Here is a 21,914-nt window from a genome sequence, read left to right on the forward strand (position 1 = left end):
AATATAAAAATTTTTATGACTTGAGGATGTGTCATGTCCTTGACTGGAAGTGTTTCAGGCAAGTTCAAGGTCACTGGCAGGAAAAAAGTATTAAAACTTTGTGCAGGCTATAACTTTGCAAAAAATGGAAATTTATGGGATGCTCATACTTGGTACAAAGATTGTTGATGGCTTGTGGTTGTGACCTTGTCCCATTTCTGGTAAGTTCAAGGTCACTGGTTTATGAAGTGTAAAATTCATGACTGGTCTATAATTTTTAGTGGAGAAATACTGGATGTCCATATTTCATTATAAGATTGCTTTTGACCAGATAATGTGTCTTTTTTTTTTAACCAACCAAGTTCAAGGTCACTTTACAAAATTTTGAATGGGCACTATAAAAAATTGCAAGTGGGGGGGGGGGTTATTTGTTAGTTTGCTCACAGTTCCTATAGTTCTAAATTCACAAATTTTCTACACATTAATACATGCATATTAAACTTGGAACTAACTTTCTGTTTACATTTTATGTCAACTTATGAAAGCCCCAACATGATCGGTGCATCTCAATGAGAGAAGCAGGAACATGGACTGGGGACCCCTGATGTTGTGAGGATGGGGTTAGCTTTTGTTGTTGACTATTGTTTACAAATTTCTTAGATGCCAAGAAAGGGAAAAGCATCCCAAAGAGCCAGAGATAAAGTTCACAGCAGATGGCTAGCAGAGACTCTCTCAAAGGATGGTAAGGATTCTGTTTCAGGTGCAGATCCTTTAAATGCCTTGAAGTTGGTACCTCTTCAAGGAAGTCTGCCTATCCCTGAGAGGGGTAACATACCAATGTCTGACTCGCCGTCGTGCGTTTGTACACCAGCGAGTGTACCTTCACCAGAGTGTGAAGCAGGGCAGGCGCCACTAACTGACTCGCCGCGATGCGTTTGTACACCAGCGAGTGTACCATCACTGTCAGAAGTGGGTGATGCAGTTAGTAAGACAAATCAGAAAAGGTGCAAGATTCAAAATGAGGAAAATATACAGAACAAAAATGAGAAAGAAATACATGAGAACAAAATAGAAAAATTAAAAAAGAAAACTGAAGAAATGCCTGAGAACAGAATAGAACAGAGATTTCATGATGACAGAAGCCAGGAGTCATACCCCCAGAGAAGGAATATTCAACTAGAGGATGGGAAAGAAAAGAGAAAAAAAGTACAAATGGGTATTGGTATTGGAATGTTTTTATCTGTGCAAGGAAACTTTCATCAGGGCTGTACTGATCTTTTTGGAATTACAAGTGGTAAACAATGTGTGGCTAATGCATTATCAAGCATAATTTTTTCTAAGGTAAAAGTTTCTTGGTTGTCAGCAGATATTGACAGAATTTTGATAACTGGGAATGAACTATATGGTTATCTGCAAGCAAGTTCAACTGTGCAGAATGAGTATTTATTAATAAATGAGCTACCAAGTGAGATAGAAGTTTATGACAAATGCTTTTCTGTGCAAACTTTTGAATCACAAGTTGGTTTAATGCGAAATGATGAAAGATTAGGAATTGATGGTGAATCGTTTGGCATGTCCATTCTAGATGCATTGCAAGGGTCATTTGAAATGGCAGAATGTTCTTTTGTGTGTTTTGGTGGAAACACTTTTTCTGTGATGAATGTTGGCAAATGATACTTTCTTTTTGATTCCCACGCACGAGATCAGAAAGGATTACTTGATGCCAATGGGAAAAGTACATTGATTGGAATAGAGACGTTGGAAGGTGTGGCACAACATTGTTCACAGTTGGCATTATCTCTCTCTATTGACCAGAACTTGCAGTTTGAACTAACTCCCGTAAATATCATTGAATTAGGTACAGATGTCATACAAGTAATAGAGGAAAGTTCATCTGATAGATTAGCAGGATTTAAAAAAGATGATGTCCTTCTTGACAGATATTTTTATGATCAAGAATGTAGACAGAAAGATGTGGTCAAAAGAAAAGAGGAAGGAAAGATCAAATGTTCTAGAAAAGAGTACATTAAAAATTACATGAAAAACTAGAGAAAAAAAAAGAACATGCTAGGAATATTGAGAAAGTAAGAGACAAAATGGCAAAGCAAGAAAGAAGATTAGACAATAAAAAAAGAAACATTGAGAGAGGAAGAGAAAGAACAGGAAGGCAATTGAAACGACAAGACAAAGACATGAGAAACATTGAGAAAGAAAGAGAAAAAAACAGCAAAACAGGAAAAACGACAAGACAAAGAAATGAGACACATTGAGAAAGAAAGGGACAAAACAGCAAGACATGCCAAGCGGTTAGACACTGAAATAAGGAAAATTGAGAAAGAAAGGGACAAAACAGCAAGACAAGCAAAACGGTTAGACAAAGAGTCGAGAAACATTGAGAAAGAAAGGGACAAAACAGCAAGACAAGCAAAACGGTTAGACAAAGAGTCAAGAAACATTGAGAAAGAAAGGGACAAAACAGCAAGACAAGCAAAACGGTTAAACAAAGAGACAAGAAACATTGAGAAAGAAAGGGACAAAACAGCAAGACAAGCAAAACGGTTAGACAAAGAGTCGAGAAACATTGAGAAAGAAAAAGACAAAACAGCAAGACAAGCAAAACGGTTAGACAAAGAGTTGAGAAACATTGAGAAAGAAAAAGACAAAACAGCAAGACAAGCAAAACGGTTAGACAAAGAGTTGAGAAACATTGAGAAAGAAAGGGACAAAACTGCAAGACAAGCAAAACGGTTAAACAAAGAGACAAGAAACATTGAGAAAGAAAGGGACAAAACAGCAAGACAAGCAAAACGGTTAAACAAAGAGACAAGAAACATTGAGAAAGAAAGGGACAAAACAGCAAGACAAGCAAAACGGTTAGACAAAGAGTCGAGAAACATTGAGAAAGAAAGGGACAAAACAGCAAGACTAGCAAAACGGTTAGACAAAGAGTCGAGAAACATTGAGAAAGAAAGGGACAAAACTGCAAGACAAGCAAAACGGTTAAACAAAGAGACAAGAAACATTGAGAAAGAAAGGGACAAAACTGCAAGGCAAAGCAAGAGAAATGACCAAATATTTAGATTTTCTGAGAAAGAAAAAGAGAAAATTGCTAAACAAAAAGAAAGAACGAATATAGATGTAATGAATAATGAGCGTGACAGAGATATCAGAAGAAAACGGAAGTGTAGGGAAGATTCTGCATTTTGTGAATTGGAACGCATTAGAAAATCTGTGAAGAGAAATAATTTGGATTATCGTGAGAATGAACAAACTAGAGAAAAGAGTGCTAAAGCCCAAAAAAGAAAAGATCCTCATTTTTGTAGGACGGAAAAGGTTGCAAGAAAACAGAGAAAGTATGGATCAACACTGACAGAAACAATATCGGTATTTAACAAAAAAATAGAAGAAGGACCATTCTATGTATGTACTTGCTGTCACCAGACCTGGTTTTCTCATTCAGTTGTAGATAGCAGCTTTCTTAGAAAAAATTTACCATCTGAAGATGTTGCAAAATTTCTCACCAAATATATATCAGTTGGAGGAAAAGAGTGGATATGTTTAACCTGTAAGAAATCAATACAAGAAAAGAAAATGCCAAAGTTGTCATTAGCAAACCATGCACAATTTCCTACCAAACCTGAAGAACTTGAACTTCATCAGTTAGAAGAACGTCTCATTGCTTTACGGATTCCATTTATGCAGATAAGAGAGTTGCCTAGAGGAAGACAGTTATCTATAAGAGGAAATGTTGTTAATGTTCCAGTAGATATCCAACCAACTGTAAACTCTTTACCAAGACAGTTTAACAATGACATAACAGTTCCAGTACGTTTAAAGAGGAGACTAAGTTACAAAACTTGTGATTTTGTGGAAAATGTGAGACCACAGCATGTAATCATTGCATTACACTGGTTGATGAGGCATAGCCAAATGTACAAAGATGCAAAAATTCATTTAGATGAAGACTGGGAAGCCAGATAGCAGTGAAATCATTTCAGAATATTTTAACACAAGCACATCTGAGTGTACTGAAGCAAGGAATACAAACCTTGAAGGCATGTTACATGAGTGTACAGAAGGAAGGAATACAAACCTTGATGGCATGTCAAATGTGTTAGGAGAGAGTCATTTTGAAGAAATTGATGAAAGAGAGGGGAATTCTGGTAGTTGTGACACATTACTGGATGATGCAAATCCTATTCAAGATCAGGTGTATACATTTGCCCCAGGAGAAGGACAAACCCCATTGAGTTTGTACAGAGATAAGGATGCAGAATACTTGTCTTTTCCAACCATTTACTGTGGTCAGAGGATGGCATCAAATGATGATCGTGAAGTTAAAGTTCATTACAGTGATCTTGTGAAATGGGAATTAAGAAACATTGACAGACGTGCAGCACAAACAATGTGCCAAATTTGTTTTTCAAAATGAAGAAAATTCAGATGAAACAGATATCAGACAAAGTCAGTCTTGTATTAAGAAGATGCAAAGGCACAGACAAGAAATTAACAGCTGGTGATGTTCGCAATCAGGAAGTTCTTGACAAGATAGCAAGATTAGATGAGGGATATTACATTTTCAGAACTTTACGTAATAGTCCTCCTTATCTTGAGGCAAAAAAGAAAGAGTTGTTTGCCATGATTAGACAATTGGGATTACCAGCATGGTTTGCATCTTTATCAGCAGCAGATACAAGATGGCCTGAGTTACTCAAAACGCTTGCTCAACTCAATCTTAAGAAATCGCTTACTGATGAGGAGATAGACAGTATGACATGGGCTGAAAAAACTGACTTGGTGCAAAAAGATCCAGTGACATGTGTTCGCTTTTTTGATCATAGAGTACAAGTGTTTATCAATACTGTTTTGAAGAGTGAGCATCATCCTGTCGGGGAACTGATAGATTTTTTTTATCGTGTTGAATTTCAACACAGAGGATCACCTCACATTCATATGCTCATGTGGATTAAAGATGCTCCAAAATTTAAACAAGATCCAGTTACTGACATTGCAAAATTTATAGACAAGTATGCTTCTTGCTCTGCAAGCTGTGCTGATGAAATTGCACCATTTGTAGAATTACAAATTCACAAACATTCCAGAACATGTCGGAAAAAAGGAAAAGACATTTGTCGATTTGGATTTCCACAGCCTCCTATGGATTCAACTTTGATCTTGGAACCTTTATCAGCAGATGATCCAGATTCATTGAGATACAAAGAAATTTTTGCAAAGGTTAAGAAAGAATTAGCAGATATGAAAGAAGGGAAAAATATTTCTTTCAATGAATTTCTACAATCACTGAACCTGGAGAAAGAAGATTATATAAATTCAATCAGAAGTTCCCTTGATGGACCACAGCTTTTTCTGAAGAGAACCCCTTGTGAAATAAGAGTGAATCCTTACATGAAAAATGTTTTGACAGCATGGCGAGCTAATCATGATTTGCAGTTTGTCTTAGACCCATACGCATGTGCCATGTACATTGTGTCCTACATTAGCAAGTCTCAACGTGGTATGAGTAACCTGCTTGATCAAGCATGTAAGGAAGCAAGAGAAGGAAATATGGATTTGAAAAAACAGGTTCAACACATGGGAAACAAGTTTTTGAATGCAGTTGAAATAAGTGCACAAGAAGCTGCATACTTAAATTTACAATTGCCTTTAACAAAAAGTTCAAGAGATGTTGTATTCATAAATAGTTCACCACCAGAAGAAAGAACTTTCCTGTTAAAAAGTAAATCTGCATTAGAAGAATTGCCAGAGAATTCCACAGACATTCACGCAAGCAGTATAATCAAGCGTTATTCTCAAAGACCAAGGCAGCTTGAAAACTGGTGTTTAGCAGACTATGCTGCAGAATTAGAAATTATATACCCAAAAGAATTTAAAGAGGATGACGAGTTTCAAGAGCAAAATGATGATACTGAAGATGAACAAGAATTGATAGACTTAAAAGATGAAGAGATCAATTCAGAACTTATTAGGATAGTTTTGAAAAATGGCATCATTATTAGACAAAGGAGGAAGGCAAAATGCATCCGTTATGTCAATTACTCCATCAAAGTAGATTCTGAAAATCATTTTAGAGAAAGAATTTTACTCTTCCATCCATGGAGAAAGGAAGAAATAGAAATTAAAGGAAACAACTCAACTTATGAAGAAAAATACAACCAACTGAAGAGTTTTATAGGTGCTAAAGTAAAGAAGTATGAATGCAATGCAGAGAAGCTTGAAGAGGCACAGAGGCAAGCTGAAGAGGTTGATGTACAATTTGATAGAGTAGCACCTAGTGCAGAGCAAACTGAACAAGAAGACTTAGGTGAAGAGAGTAGGGAAAGTGAGGCATTTTTGTATTTTGACCCAAAGCGTTCGGTAAATCATCAGAACTATGACATAGGAATAGATCTTGGATTACCTTGTAGTTCTAACAGTGATGATCAAACTCATCAGTACAAAATGACCAATGAGTTGTATTTTCAGTTAGTTAGCAAGCTAAACAAAAAGCAAATGGAGTTTTTTACTCACGTGCTTCATTGGATTATAACCAAAAATGAACCACTTAGAGTTTTCCTAACTGGTGGTGCAGGAGTTGGAAAGTCTGTTGTTGTAAGAGCTTTGTATGAAGCACTCACACGACACTATTGCTCTACTGAAGGTGAAAATCCAGATGACTGTAAGGTTTTACTTTGTGCTCCAACCGGTAAAGCTGCATTTAATATAAAGGGACAGACAATACATTCAGCATTCAAAATTCCAGCAAGTCAGGGGTTTAACTGCAAGCCGCTTGATAGTGAATCTTTGAACAGTCTTAGAACAAAGTACAAATATTTGTCAACGGTCATCATTGACGAAGTTTCAATGGTCGGAAATTCACAGTTAAATTGTGTACATGAGCGTTTGAAGCAGATAAAAGGCAGTTAAGAATACTTTGGAGGTATCAATGTCATTTTGATTGGGGATCTTTTCCAGTTAAAGCCAGTGATGGATGGATGGGTTTTTGATGACATAAAGAAAAATTTTGGACCATTAGCAACAAACTTGTGGCGAGACTTGTTCACCATGCTTGAGCTTACAGAAATAATGAGACAGAAAGATGATGTTCAGTTTGCTGAGTTACTTAACCGTTTACGAGAAGGAAATCAAACTGAAGCTGATATACAGACATTGAAGCAGCGCTGTGTAGATGAATCACAATCAGAATATATCAGAAATGTTCCACGATTGTATACAAGAAATGAAAGTGTGAATGCTTACAACAACCAAGTGTTTCTGTTGGCTCAAGGTGAAAAGGTTAACATACCAGCTCATGATTCTGTAGTAGGAAGGGAAAATTTAATACAGCACTTGAATTTGCCAGATGACTCCTCTAAAACAGCTGGATTGGCTAAAAATGTTGCCATAGCACTCGGTCTTCAGTATGAAATAACTGCAAACTTACGTGTTGAGGATGGGCTCACAAATGGTACATCATGCAAGGTAGAGCACATAGACAGGAGACAAGAAAGCACAGAAAGACCAAGTATAATTTGGGTTTCTTTTGATGACAGAAATACTGGAAAATCATGGAGGTATCAATATAGACATCTGTTTGGGCCTGAAGTGGATAAGTCTTGGACACCAATATTTGATGTGAGAAGAAGCTTTCAGTACCTGCGACACACTGTTGTTCGTATACAATTTCCATTTCGACTTTCTGCAGCCAAGACTATACACAAATCTCAGGGGGACACAATGGATCAAGCTGTGATCAATCTTGATATGAATCCAAAATATACATTGCCACACATTCATTATGTTGCACTAAGCAGGGTAACAAAAATTACAGGACTTCATCTCTTGTGTTTAAATGAAAACAAAATTTGTGCATCTGAGAAGGTAAAAAAGGAAATGTTTAGACTTAGGACAGAAGCAAATGTTCAGTTATGTTTCCAGCCAATATACTCAATGAACAACCAGACTATAAATATTGCATTTCAGAATGTGAGATCACTGCATGCTCATTTTGAAAGTTTCAAAACTGAGCCAAATCTTCAACAGTGTCATATCATAGGAGTGGCGGAAACTTGGTTGACACCATCACATGGAAATGAAGACTATGAATTGGAGAATTACAACATGTTAAGATTGGATTTTACATTGAATCAGCAAAGTGGCAGACCCCATAGAGGCATTATTACATACATACGAAATGACTGTCAAATTATCAATCATGCTAGCTACTCAGACCAAGACTTAGAATGGCAGTATAGTGAAATAAAGTTCAAAAATGAAAATTATCAAATTATTGTTCTGTACAGAAGCCCAAGTTCCTCTATTGAAAGAGCAAGAAACAACTTAACCAACAAACTATGCAAAGTTCTCAAGAAACAACACAATATAATCATCATTGGGGATTTCAATATAGACTTATCTCATGGACGCTCATCAGTGGCAACATATATGTCTGAAGCTTTTAGTTGCAAACAAATTGTGTCAAAGGCTACCCATTCATCAGGATCATTGATAGACCATATTTATACAAACGTGGAATGTAACTGTATCACTGATGTCATTGAGAGTGTCTATTCTGACGACAAAATAATATATACATCTTTAGTTAGGGATATGCCAAATAAGACCCAGGAGGAAAACTAAGGTTCATTTTACTTTTTCATTAATGCATTGAAGCCAATGCCTCTTCAATGAAGTCTGCCTATCCCTGAGAGGGGTAACATAGCTATGTCTGACTCACTGTGTGCGTTTGTACACCAGCGAGTGTACCTTCACCAGTGTGTGAAGCAGGGCAGGCACCACTACCTGACTCGCTGCGTGCGTTTGTACACCAGTGAGTGTACCATCACTGAGTTGGTGATGCAGGTAGTTTTGAAAGTCATCCACATAAGGTGTTATTCACTTAGAGTGCATATCCCTCAGTAATTATTTCCCACTTAGTTTTCTGTAACCCCTGTAGCATTGTTAATACTATTGTAAATATAATATTAAATGTCACATCTTGGAGAAACTAATGAAAGAATATATTTGATTGCTATGATTTTTTTCATACATTATGACCGACTGGGGGCATCTACAAGCACTTAAGTCTCTTTGCTTACATATATGTATGGAGCAATATGTATATCATAATTTTGATGGTAAATATATTGACTTAATGATTTTGCTTTTTTTCTATTTAATCATATTATTAATGTAAAAGTTATTTTTAAGAATATTTTACTGAGGGATACACATTAAGTGATATTTACTTAAAATTATTACAGAATATATGTTTACTTCCAAAAATACTTATTGTACAAAAGCTAATTTCCTATTTACATGTATAATGCTACATAAAAACAAAGTTGTACATTTGCCTGTCAGTATTTTACACTGATGAACTTTTATTATGAATATTCAGGTATGCTTTTTGTAACAGTTATTTCATGAGGGAAGGTGGTTCAATTTATTCTGTTACCTCCTTCTTGGTGTGAAAACATGTGATTGTAAATATACCATAATTTATTGTGTAATTATTTAACATTAATTTCATGTCCATAACTAAAAGACATAAAAACAATGCAAGACAAATGTCTCTGTATCTCCGAAGTACTTTGACAGCCCTTAGTGGGGCCCTGAGACTCTGTGTTAGTTTGTTGTTTTTTTTAAATTACATTCTACAGTACACTTCTGTAAAAGAAAGGTTAATGATTTCTGATATAAATGTGGTGAACTTTTGAATTGAATTAATTGTGTGAAATATTTTTCATGTACTTAACAATTTAAAGTTTAATTTCTTAATTTTTAACATAGATTACAACAAGATAGTGCACAAACATCTTTAATAAGTTGATAATATTTATTAACGTTATTAATTTGATTTAATTTTTTGCTATAGTTTAATATTAGTACATTAAGTATTTATCCTATTTTTTCGTGATTTTTAAAATCCATTGAATACTCCATCAAGGACAGATAGTGTTTTGATTTGCCAAACATTGAATTGACTATATTTCATACTTATTTGAATTTGAAAATACCACAAAAATATATGACCATATATTATGAAAAATATGAATTTTAAAAAAATTTATTGATAGCTTATGAAAAGCTGGGGGTCACTGGCCATCCAGTAAAGGGAGGTAATGCATCTTTCTTTGAAATTGACATTGTTCAAGTATATAGTATGATGATGTAAGAAATATTAAGGGGTGAGTATAGTAGGAAGAAGGAGGTCACTGGCCAGTCCGTAAAGGGAGGTAAACCATCCTTCTTCATGTTTTGCCTTGCACTATTCACCAAGTATATACTATGATAATGTAAATGAGATTGTTTTCTGAAGTTATGTAGATATCTCAGTCATAAAATACAGTACTGTTATTTAAAGAATTTAAACATAAATCTGTTAATTGTCAAAGGAATATTTGTCTTTGAATGCATTTCAAATCATGATCTGTCCTGCTTCAGACTCATGTAATTAACAGGTTTGCACACATTTTTCATATCGTAGTCGAGTGGCAATTAATGTATTTAAAGTGTATTGTATATTAAGTTGAAGATGGAATGTACCATTCAACCTAAATATTTTGTCCCTAAAATTGTTATAAATTTGTGTTTATGACTATAATTTGAGCTCATGTAACTGTAAATTCTCTATATGCCTATCATTGCAGATCTGATTTGTCTTAGTTACATTACTTGTCTGTTAACTATTCCTCATAATCTAAAATCAAATAAAGTATCGATCTATTTCATCTTTTCCTTTGTCTTTTCTCATTGCATGCAAGCTTTTGTGAAAATTTGTCTTCATTTATTCAGCTTAGGAGCTGAAAAGTACTATATGCTTAACATATGATTGAGAAGTAAACTATTAATGTCAATAGACTCATTAATAGCATTTGTTTTTAATCTTGAAGAGAAGACAGACAGACAACTAATAAAGACTACATGTATTAGTGCAGCTAATTTGAGAAAATAAGTTTTTATTTAAAGAAAATTTAAAGTGAAATGTCAAAAACTTAAACATATTACTACCCCCTCACTTTTTGATCAAACCAGTAGAGCTACAGTCTCAACAGAGACTTCTGGTTTATATAATTATAGTTAACACATTTGTTTTTTTTCAATTATAGTTATCGCTTTGTTGTTTAATAATGATTACCACCTTTGTTGTTTAATAAAAGTTACCACCTTTGTTGTTTTATCATATTTTTCCACCTTGGTTGGTAAATCATAGTTACCACCTTTGTTGTTAAATCGTATGTGCCACCTTTGTTGTTCAGTTATTATTACCCCTTTTGTTTAAGTATTGTTGCCATCTTTGTTGTTTAATTATTATTTAAGGTAGCTTAGGACACCTGACCCCCAAAAAACCTTCCAATAGATTTTGCTGAAATTTTCAAATGACGCAAAGTAATGTGTAATGAACATTTAGTTTAAATATGAACATGGTATTGAGGGTTAATTACGGAACCAGGGGGGTAATGAGTTAACTCCCCTTTCCAGTCACTCCAAATATCAAAATACAACATATATAATACCGATAGGAAATTTATTATGCAATACGCATTCATTATCAAAATTTATTTTTAAACAATTTTGATACTATAAACTTATCTTAAAATTGATTGTCTGATCAGAGATAAATTAAGAGAATAGTGCTTATAAAACGTTTTAAATTCAACAAATTTGCATATTTCCATTCACACAAATTTGACACTTTTTCATTCTAAAAAAATCTGCCTATTAAAATTTTTATTTCTTATGATTATATGAAAGATTTGTCAAATACTATTCTTCACTCAAAATATCTTGGTAACACTCGGGCCAATAAAGGTACCAAATGGTCCAAAACTACCCTCCCCCCCCATTTGCTTTCCCCTCATAAAAATAAGAATAATGATTGAAGTGCTATTAAAAAAAATTGCAAAGTAAATTAGAAAAAAAAAATAAAGAAACAAATCGGAAGTACAAAACAATAACTAATAAGTGATTAATGAAAATATGTATATGATATTAGGAGAAACCATAGAGTAATGAAGTGATGAGTTACCTCCTCTCTCCCCTCTCGCAAACCTCGTAATTTATCCAATATTGAAATAATCCATGAAAAAAATAATTGTTAAATGTGTGCTTTTTTTAATTATTCCGAAACAAAATTGAAATATTAATTTATATTTCAACAATACATTACTTGAATAGAAATGTAATTTTAAAACAAGACATATATAAAAACTCTTCAACCTTAACAATTTTGATTACTTTCATGCAAACAAATTCTATATTTTCTTATACAAGATCAAAAAAATCTGGTCAAATAGATTTTTTGATAATATTATCATTTGAAAGTTTGTCCAATACTATTCCTCACTCGAAAATCTTGCCACATTGAGGGCTATTTAACTAAAGGTATCCAATGGTTCAACCCCCTCTCCCCACCTCTCCCCCACCCCATTTTCCAGAATTAAAAATAAGAATCAAAATTGGCGTGCTTTTAAAAAAAATGCAAACAAAATGTGGCTCAATAAGATAATTATTTAATAGTACTACGAAAACCTTATTTAATGTCAATTTTAAATTATAATCCACTTGGATAGAAGTAGGGATTGAATAGAAGTATTCCACTTCTCCTAATCAGATAAATATGACTATAATAATGAACTTAAAACACCCATATTATATGCATTTAATATCTTTTTTATTGCATTGTCAAAAAACCCTAATTACATGTATTAACATGTCAAGTATATGCACCTTTTTCAGAAAAAAAAATCCTTGGCCATGCATACTGAGACAAAAAAAAAAAAAAATAAATTTGACATAGCACTGCACAACACACATAATTCTATTGCATGGAATAAAAAGAATATCATTGAAAAGATATGATCAGCAATCTTTCAAATTGAACAAAAGTAATTTCATTCAATAAAACAAAGACGAGCAGGTAGAATAATAACATTTGTCTTAGGAAAATATATTGTAAAAGGGACCTTGACCTGAGATATGCATTAATTATATATAAAAATTAAAAACAACATGATAACATGAGAACAGTCCCTTACTGCTCTTGACTAAACACTTCATGCAGGACATTTTATATGTTAAATGAAAATGAAGAGTCTACATGAATATGTGGAGTAGCTGATTAAAGAACATGACACACACTCACATAGATTATGCATAATAAAGAATATTCTATATGTTGAGAGGCCTATTACCGAACCCAGCATAACACTTGCACAGTAGATTATGCATAATTTCTTTGAAAAAGAGTAGTCTGCAGCAGCCTAATGGACTGTTGCGAGAAGAGCTGACTTTTACAAAAGACGACTTACAGTACCGACCAGACACAACCTAACACCCAAAGCGCATCCCGGGTTCGTTTTCTGGGTTCGCTCGGGGTCCGCTACGGGTCCGCTATAGCGAACCCGGCGTTCGCTTTCTGGGTTCGCTTTACGCACTCGTGCGTGAAGTGGACCCCGCTTCAATCTTGCCGTCAGTAAGCTCCGCCCCTTGTTTATTCCAAATACAGCAGTGAAATCGATCATTGTTGTTTTTGTCCCGATCGATACATGTGCATGTACAGTGGTTGTAACGTTATTGTTGACAACATACACGAACATTCACGTTTTACACAAAAAAGTTAAAATATTTAGGAGTGGATTTAAAAAAAAACTTAATTAATAGATATTTTAGATTAAAAGTATGTACTGCTGCAATTCCATCAACTCTGGAAAACTGAAAAAAAAGAAAATAGAAATCAATATTTTTGAAACTACATGTAAAAAAGATTTAATAGGTATTTTAGATTACAAATAATTATTAATGTAATTCTCCGACTTAGAAATTTCCTTTTTATCTTTTTCATACATAAAGATGTAATTTATGATCGAATGCAGCATGTTGTACATGATATAGCTTGGTTGTGAGTTTTGTTTCTATTGGATTTTATGATATGCAGTATGGGGGTAAAAGAATTTTAAAAGTGGCCTAAAAATGAATGAAAACTTATATCCATCTTTTAAAAAATCGGCATTTTTAAAAAATTTATTCATCTGCAGAAATTAAAATACATGTAATAATACGAATAAGGGATAAAAAGTAACCCCGACAATCATGTCGTGTACATTTCCCGACTAAATATTTACGTAAGTATTGGGAATTATTAATTTTATTGTAAAAAATGTACATTTCTGATGTATTGATATAAAAATATCATGACCACAATAAGCAGTTAACAGGGCCTATCATCAGAGAAAAAAAAATCGTTAAACATATTAAATACGCTTTATCATTTAAATTTACGCTATTTTAAAAGAATACAATACTGTATGACTTATTATATTGTTTATTTACTACCGATAAGTAGTTCGTTTAATAATGTACATGTAAATCTCGCTCTGTTGTTTTTTTTTCTTTCTTTTTATTTCAGTCAAAACAAAACAAAAACAAAAACAAAAACAAAAAAAAAAACAAAAAAAACAAAAAAAAAAAAACAAGGTAAATCAAGCTTTACATAATTTTTTTTTTTTTTTTTTGTTTTTTTTTTGTAAAAGATAAATCAAAATAATACCATTATGATAGTAGTTTACGATTGGACATACTGTACATGTATATTAATGCTGTTCTTTATTTTTTTTTTATTATTTTTTTTTTTAATTAAGAAGATCAATAATTTTGATGTTGATCTGGATTTACACAAAACTGTAAATTAGAATTATAAAAATAAAATAATTGAATGAAAGCACGTACATATACATCCTGTACAGTATCTTGAGATAATGAAATGCTATAATTTGTCAAAAAACATTTTTTTTTCTCTTTTTTTAATAACAATTGTGATACCCTTATTTTCTTTTTTCTTTTATACATTAAAGAACATTTTGCCTGATAAAATTACGCAATATAAATTAACGGGTTTTAAAAATAAAAAATAAAGAAAATCAATGTGTAAATATAATATGTTACCTGGATAATTAAAATATAAATATATATATCTTTTAATCATGATTTTAATCATGTTAATAATAATTTCACACTGCACATTAACTCGCTCTGCTTGTAGAATGTTTATTTACATCGAATGACAAACTGGCATGCTGATCGGTCGACGCGCTGATTGGTTAACACGTCTTATCCCTAATCTGATTGACAGCTCTGTTACGCAACACCGAACGCGCGTTCGCTTGCTGGGTTCGCTACTGAATTTGGGGTTCGCTTTCGGTGTTCGCTCTGGGTCCGCTGCGGGTTCGCTCGAGGTGCGCTCCGGATTTGCTCGGGGTCAGCTATAGCGAACCCCAAGCGAACCCAGAAAGCGAACCCGGGGTGCGCTTTGGGTTCGCTTTCTGTTAGGTTGTATCTGGTTGGTACTGTACTTTTACATTAGGGCATTATATGGAAGCTCTTTTGCGATATGAACATTAAGCTGAAGATTTAACTAAATGATGATAATGGACCATTTCAAAGCAATTAAATATTACATTGTCTAGGAAGGGACCGGCATCCACCCTACCCACAACCCCCTCCATTGCCACATTGACCAATTCTTGCGTAGTTTTTCTTCCGATCGGATATGTATTTTCTTCCTTATTTCATTCCTTCAAATAATTAGATTGAATAGAGGTACATGTACTAATCTCACAAATAATGTAATTTAAGGTCTGTAATTCTGCCTCTCATCATCTCTTGCATTGATTGCATACCAGTAAATCATGTTAGTGCCCCTACCACCATACCTATAATCACTACTAAGGTTTTCTTATGTATTATCAATTCCGTACCCTCATACATAAGGCAGGTTTATATATCAAAGTAAGCCATCGACTGTAAAAGTCAGTGTGTCTCGCAAAAGTCAATTAACACACCTGACATACATGTAACACTCACATAGTACATTAGACATAAAAATGAAAAAGTCTACGTATGGAGCGGTCTATTACCACACCAGATATAACACTCGCAGAGTAGATTATACATGAAAAATAAATAGAAGTGTATATGTGGAGTGGTCTGTTACCACTTAAGATGTAACACTCAAACTAGAGATAATATGAAATTGACAGGAAAAGTAGTCTATGTTAGTTCAGCTTCATCAAATGATGTTTGTCCTGCTTTTTTGGACGAGATGGAAAGTCACGCTTTAGTCGAGCTACAGTAGTTGAATCATTATCAGCATAAATGGTCCGGACCTCAATACATATATCTTATACACCTTACTTGATGAAATTATCTGAAATATAAAATTTAACATTATTATCCGGAGTCCACATTAAAATATATTCCCCAAAAATGTCTATATCCTATATATAGAATTGCAGTGAACATGTATATATACATGAACATAACTTGCAGATGTTTATAGCCCATTAATTCCCAATTTTCTACGCTTATTAATTTTGGCATAACAAAATTCAAATAATGACATTACCAGTATCACTATTATACTAACAGCAAGACCCCCTGGTCTGCTATTCAGCATCAATACTCATTCCAACTGGTCCGGTTTAGCATTTTTCGTCTCTAGCTATCCAAAGAGATTTCTTGGCCTGGTTCTTCCGCCGAAATATGGCTGAAATATTGCCGACTCGGCGTTAAACAAAATAAATAAATCAATCAATCAATCAATGGCCTGGTTGTACTTTTTCTTCTCTGTGGTGACACCATAGGTGGAGTGTTAGAGGTGCTGAGAAAATCTAATAAATGAGTTGGTCCCATTCCGGAATGTACCATCAAGTTGGCTAAATATAGATCAAATAAATATATACCGGCATAAACAAAACTTAATTATGGTTGATTGGAAAATCAATTTTTAACCAGAAAATCTTACACAGAAACTGGACTTATCAAGAGAAATGCCCACGCTGCCTGACCAAGATTCTATACAGCAGTAGTAAAATAAAGAATTGAATTTCATCAGACCAGCAAACAACATGCAAACAGTTTCAATAAGTACCACCTTGTCAAACTTTTTTTTTCCAGTGAAGAAAAACAATGTCCCCAGTCATCTTGAAAATAAAAATAATTAATCTGTCCTTCACTGGCATGTTAATAAATAATCTGACACCTAGAACCCCCCCCCCCCAATCAGATGACAGTTCCTTACATGTACTGAGTTTACTAAGGAGAGGTGAAATATTCATGCTGAATTACAATTATGATAGAAGTTTGAAATGGAACATACATCATGTTAATCATGTTAATATTTATTCCACTTACCAAGAGGTACTTTTGAGTTAATATCAAATGCCTATCTATCGTGTTCCTTTCCCGTGGAAAAGGTGTTGGTAAATCCACAAATAGTACAGTACTATTGGTCACATTTAGGCCCAATGTATTTATACAGTAAAGTTCACAACGTTTTCAAAGTTGGAAAAAATGCAAATGATTGCCTTTATCTTGTGGCTGTAAGCATATAAACTGGTCTGCCAAGTTCTTCATCTCAACGACTCCTCGTCCTTCGTTCCATTTGATGTCATTATATGATCTACATCAGCCGTATCGTCTGCTTCGGAATATGGGGTGTAAGTCGTTTGCGACATGTATATACGAATATTCCATTTCATAAAAAAAAGTTTTATAAGTGTTATCCTGTTTGTTGACATGTTATAATCTCTCATTCGCTCTAAAATACTTGATTTACCTTTACTGCTGAGCTTTGTTGTAACTATTCCCGGGAACTTTTCTCGGAGCACGTTGTTTACAACTGCAGTTTGCAGTATTGAAATAGGCGCATTTCCGGAATAGGCGGACCGAAAAATTCTTAATTTAGTATTCACATGTAATGTCACGTGGTCGTTATCCGTAGCTACGTTAATTTGTTGTTAAATCATATGTAACCACGTTTGTTATTTAATTATAGTTAGCACATTTATTGTTTAAATTAGTTACCATTTTGTTGTTTAACTATAGCTACCACCGTTTTATCATATTTTTCGGCATGTGTTTGTTAGTCATAGATAACATCTTTGTTGTTCAATTATATTTACCACCTTTGTTGCTTAATATACATTTATGGAATGGGTATGAGGGAAGTATTACATATATTGTTCCCCAATGAACGAAATTATTTCCTGAGGCGAAGAAGCTGAAGAGGGAAAAAATTATATGCCAAGCGGAACCATTAATTGGCTATTTCACGAGAACCCATTCCATAACTGTTTTATTATACCAACAATCAAGGAAGATCAGATACAAATTATATTCAAAGACAAATGCATGTATCTAAAATTTTGTCAGATGTCTAATGCATCAAATCGAGAAAATAACATATTTAAAAAACCAGATATTTTAAAGAATTATTGTGCTCGTCCTATATATAGTTTGCTATACTTTCAGTATGATTGTGACATTGCGTGTCGAAATGTTTTTTTCACGTCATAGATACATTGCTAATAACATTACGTCACGGAATCGAGATTCTTTGAAAGCTCCTTTCACTGAGCATTTTAATTGGTTAAAAAAAATCAATAAATATTAATGAAGGAGTAGTCCCAACGAGTAGCTATGATTTTACAAGTAATAGTTTTTAGACGGGGAAGTAGTGCCTTCTCAGGGAAATAGACAGTTCTTTGGTATTCATTTTATATAGAGCAATAACAGTAGAGGATATTAGTAGAGGTAATTATAGGTACCACCTTTGTTGAATTAAATAAAGGTACATGTACCACCTTTGTTTTTCAACCGTAGTAACCACTTCTGTTGTTTATTTATTGTCAGTTATAATCCTCAATAAATTGTAAGTAGAAGGCTCAGATGTTTTAATGATGAAATTTTAAGCTGTTTCACTTTATAATAACCAAAATGAAAATTTGACCAGTTTTAAAACAGGTAACTGCAATTCTACTTTATTACAATATAATTATAAGGTGGAAATATTGGTCACCTAAAATGTATATGAAATAAATTCAATAGAAGGTATTTGCCTGAAATATGAAGATAACGAACAGTAATCAATCTAAAAAAAAAAACCATAAAACAATTCAAATTCAGAGCAGAGCAAACATGAAACTCTAAAAAAACAGAGGTGGGTCCAGGTGCAATGGATGATAAAGCATCCCCTGTGGACCAGTCACACCCACTGTGTGCTCATTGTCATGATCGGGAAATGGAAAAAAAAAATCAGTAGACATTTGAATTTCTGGTCCATTTAAACATGTATCTGCAAGGAATATTCTGTTTATTATAAAAGTAAGCTCATTCTGCACTTTATTATGTTGGCGTCACAATATTAAGTTACCCATTCCCCATATAAATAAAGCCCCGCCTCAAAATATTACTTACTGAGCTGCGCTATGAATATTCATAATTTAATTTGGAAAACATCTGAATTTTTCATATGCTTTAAAGAAATTGCCGGGTGTTCCAAATAGGTGTATATCAGTTAATCACAAAGATAACCATCTTTTTGCAGGGAATCGATCTTTTTACGATGATGTTCTAGGAATAAACAAAATATACCGATTCACTCTTATATAGTGAAGAATCTGAAGAGGTTTAAGTAAAATACTTGCAAATGAACTTTCTTTATTCTACACCGCATAGGATTTAAAGATAAAGTAAAGGGGCAGCTTTTGCCTCAGATGAATACATCAGATGAGATTAATTTTTATAAAGAGTTGACAATATGGCCTGACAAAAATATTTCAAGACAAAATTCAAGATAGGTCTTTACAAATGAACCGTGATTTGCTGTGTTTCCTCTAAGACCAGTCCTGTTGTTTCAGCTACAACACAAGGAAATTTCACAAGAAGACAGTAAACCAGTGATCTTCAAATCTTATCTATTAAATATTTTATATATTCATTTACCCGGAGACCAGATTTTTTTAAAATAGAAATTATATGATCACAGCAATTTTTTTTTTTTTTTTTTTTTGGTATAAAAATTCAGAAATCTTTAAACTATTCTATTTCAAAAATGCAGGTTTTAAAGTAAACATAAATAAAACGGAATGCATTCTTCATGGTCATCTAAAAAATCTTTTTAGAGAAGTAGAGGACACTACAGTAAAAGCCGAGAAAGTATATAAATATTAAATGTATTGTCGACTAAAAGATGTTGCTGAAACATACTGAACTTAAAACATTGCTTTACAATCCAGAACTTAAAAGTCCTCTCAAATATAACACTTGTTAGAAAATACAAACTGTTTTTAAGCAAAATGTACATGTTTGTCTTTGAGGGGTAGCAGGCCCCCGGGACGTACGTACAGACCCTGAAACGTGCTACTACCCCAAAAAAGCGTGTGACTTTCGTGAGCTTTTCGTTTCGTGCAAACCGTGTAGCGTTTCGTGTAAACCGTTTCGTGTAAGCTCCAAAGCGTTTCGTGCAAACCGTGTAGCGAGCGTGCGAGAAGCGTGTGAGAAACGTGCGACTTTCGTGTAAGAACCGTGTGAGAAACGTGCGACTTTCGTGCAAGAATCGCGTGAGAAACGTGTAGGATTCATTCGGAAGTCTTTTTATTTTAAAGATGGCTATTGATGGATCAACATGTCATTCTGTGTTTTTTGTAACTAATATTATTCGGATTTATCATACCGGTGGTATTTTAAGAGTGAAAAAATACCGGAAACAACAAAATAAAATTACTCGGTAATGTATTACATATTTGTTTGATTTTCTTTCTTTTTTTATTTCAATAAAGATGGACAGAAAATGTGTTAAAAGTAATTAATTATATGCACATAAATTTTAAGGTATTTGATTCAATACATTTTTAAAGGGTGCGATACTGAACATTTTGTACATGTAATAGAAAATTCATTAGAAATCCGGTCTTGTCCTTTTCATTCATTTATTTGAATCTCTTCACCATTCTACAATTAATTATGGGATGTGGGATTACAAGAACATATCGGTGATTAATACAAAATAATAGATAAATATGGCAGGCGTGAAAAATAAAATGCAAAATTTAGTGTGTTGCTATAAATGTGAAAAAAATTGGAATTCTAGGCCGGGGAGCACAGTTAATTGATTTTCTTTATTAACGAACATAATTTTCTTCTATTATAAGATTGTGTTACAAATTATTTTGGAACGATGAGTCATTTATAGTCTATTTTATGCATAAAATTAGTTGGTAAATAATAGTCATATAAATGAATTATAATTCACATGCATCGACAAATACAGGGTTAAATATTTCCGGGAGGGGGGGGGATCAAATGAAAATACTGAGTTTTTGTTGTTAACAATTCTTTTATTGATGATGTTCTTTTCAAAAATACTTTATTGCTTTTTTCGGGGTGCGTCCGATGCACCCCTTAAAATATTGTAATCTTCTTTACACTTTCAACACTCTTCTTACGACTGTGATCAAGGTCATTTACACTGTTACAACAGCGATCACGGCTTCCGCGTGCCGGGACTGAAACTTGTTCTGCAAGTATCTCTTGTCAATCATAGCTAAGATGACAACCGACAATAACGATTGAATTTTAATTTGTGAAATTAAACGGTTTCATTAGTTTTTAATGGGTATAGATAAATACCCGTGGATTTTATTTCTTTAATTTATCCGATTGTCTGTAAACAGAGAATTAATTTGCTAGTGCATTCGTAAATAAAATAAATCCTGAATAATCATATACATGTATTAGTTGTTTTATTAATCACGCAGTTCTAGAGCATATTTATTTTTAGTTTTTAGGACATTGGACATGTATACATATATATTGAATGTATTGTTAAGAGCCGTGACTATTGATTACATAAATTATTGATTTTTTTTTCTGTGTGTGTGTATTGACGCGGTTTGAAATCAGGGGTTTTAAAAGGTGGTGGGTATAATATAGTTTTTATTTGAGAAACCTATGCCTCAAAAGAGAACTAAATAATTACAATACCTATCCCCCGGCTTCTCTACCATATAAAATTTTAATGATTAATTAAAGTTTAACTCTGAAATGAAACGATATATTTACCATTTTGAATAAAGTGTATTTAATGAATTACATGT

General features: G+C 33.5%; 1 protein-coding gene across 1 annotated transcript; it reads left to right on the forward strand.

The window, feature by feature from the left end:
- Positions 1-2,235: 2,235 nt before the first annotated feature.
- Positions 2,236-3,960, forward strand: LOC133202014 (RNA-binding protein 25-like). Its single transcript, XM_061337792.1, has one exon. The coding sequence runs from the start codon at positions 2,236-2,238 to the stop codon at positions 3,958-3,960; it is 1,725 nt and encodes a 574-aa protein (XP_061193776.1).
- Positions 3,961-21,914: the final 17,954 nt, after the last annotated feature.

This window comes from Saccostrea echinata, unplaced genomic scaffold (genome assembly GCF_033153115.1).
Source record: "Saccostrea echinata isolate AGI-Se365-2 ecotype Australia unplaced genomic scaffold, CSIRO_AGI_Sech_v1 ptg000046l, whole genome shotgun sequence".
Taxonomy (NCBI): domain Eukaryota; kingdom Metazoa; phylum Mollusca; class Bivalvia; order Ostreida; family Ostreidae; genus Saccostrea; species Saccostrea echinata.

Bases quoted from the DNA above. Each gene is read 5' to 3' on its own strand.
- LOC133202014 (XM_061337792.1), top strand. From the start codon at position 2,236: ATGAGACACATTGAGAAAGAAAGGGACAAAACAGCAAGACATGCCAAG.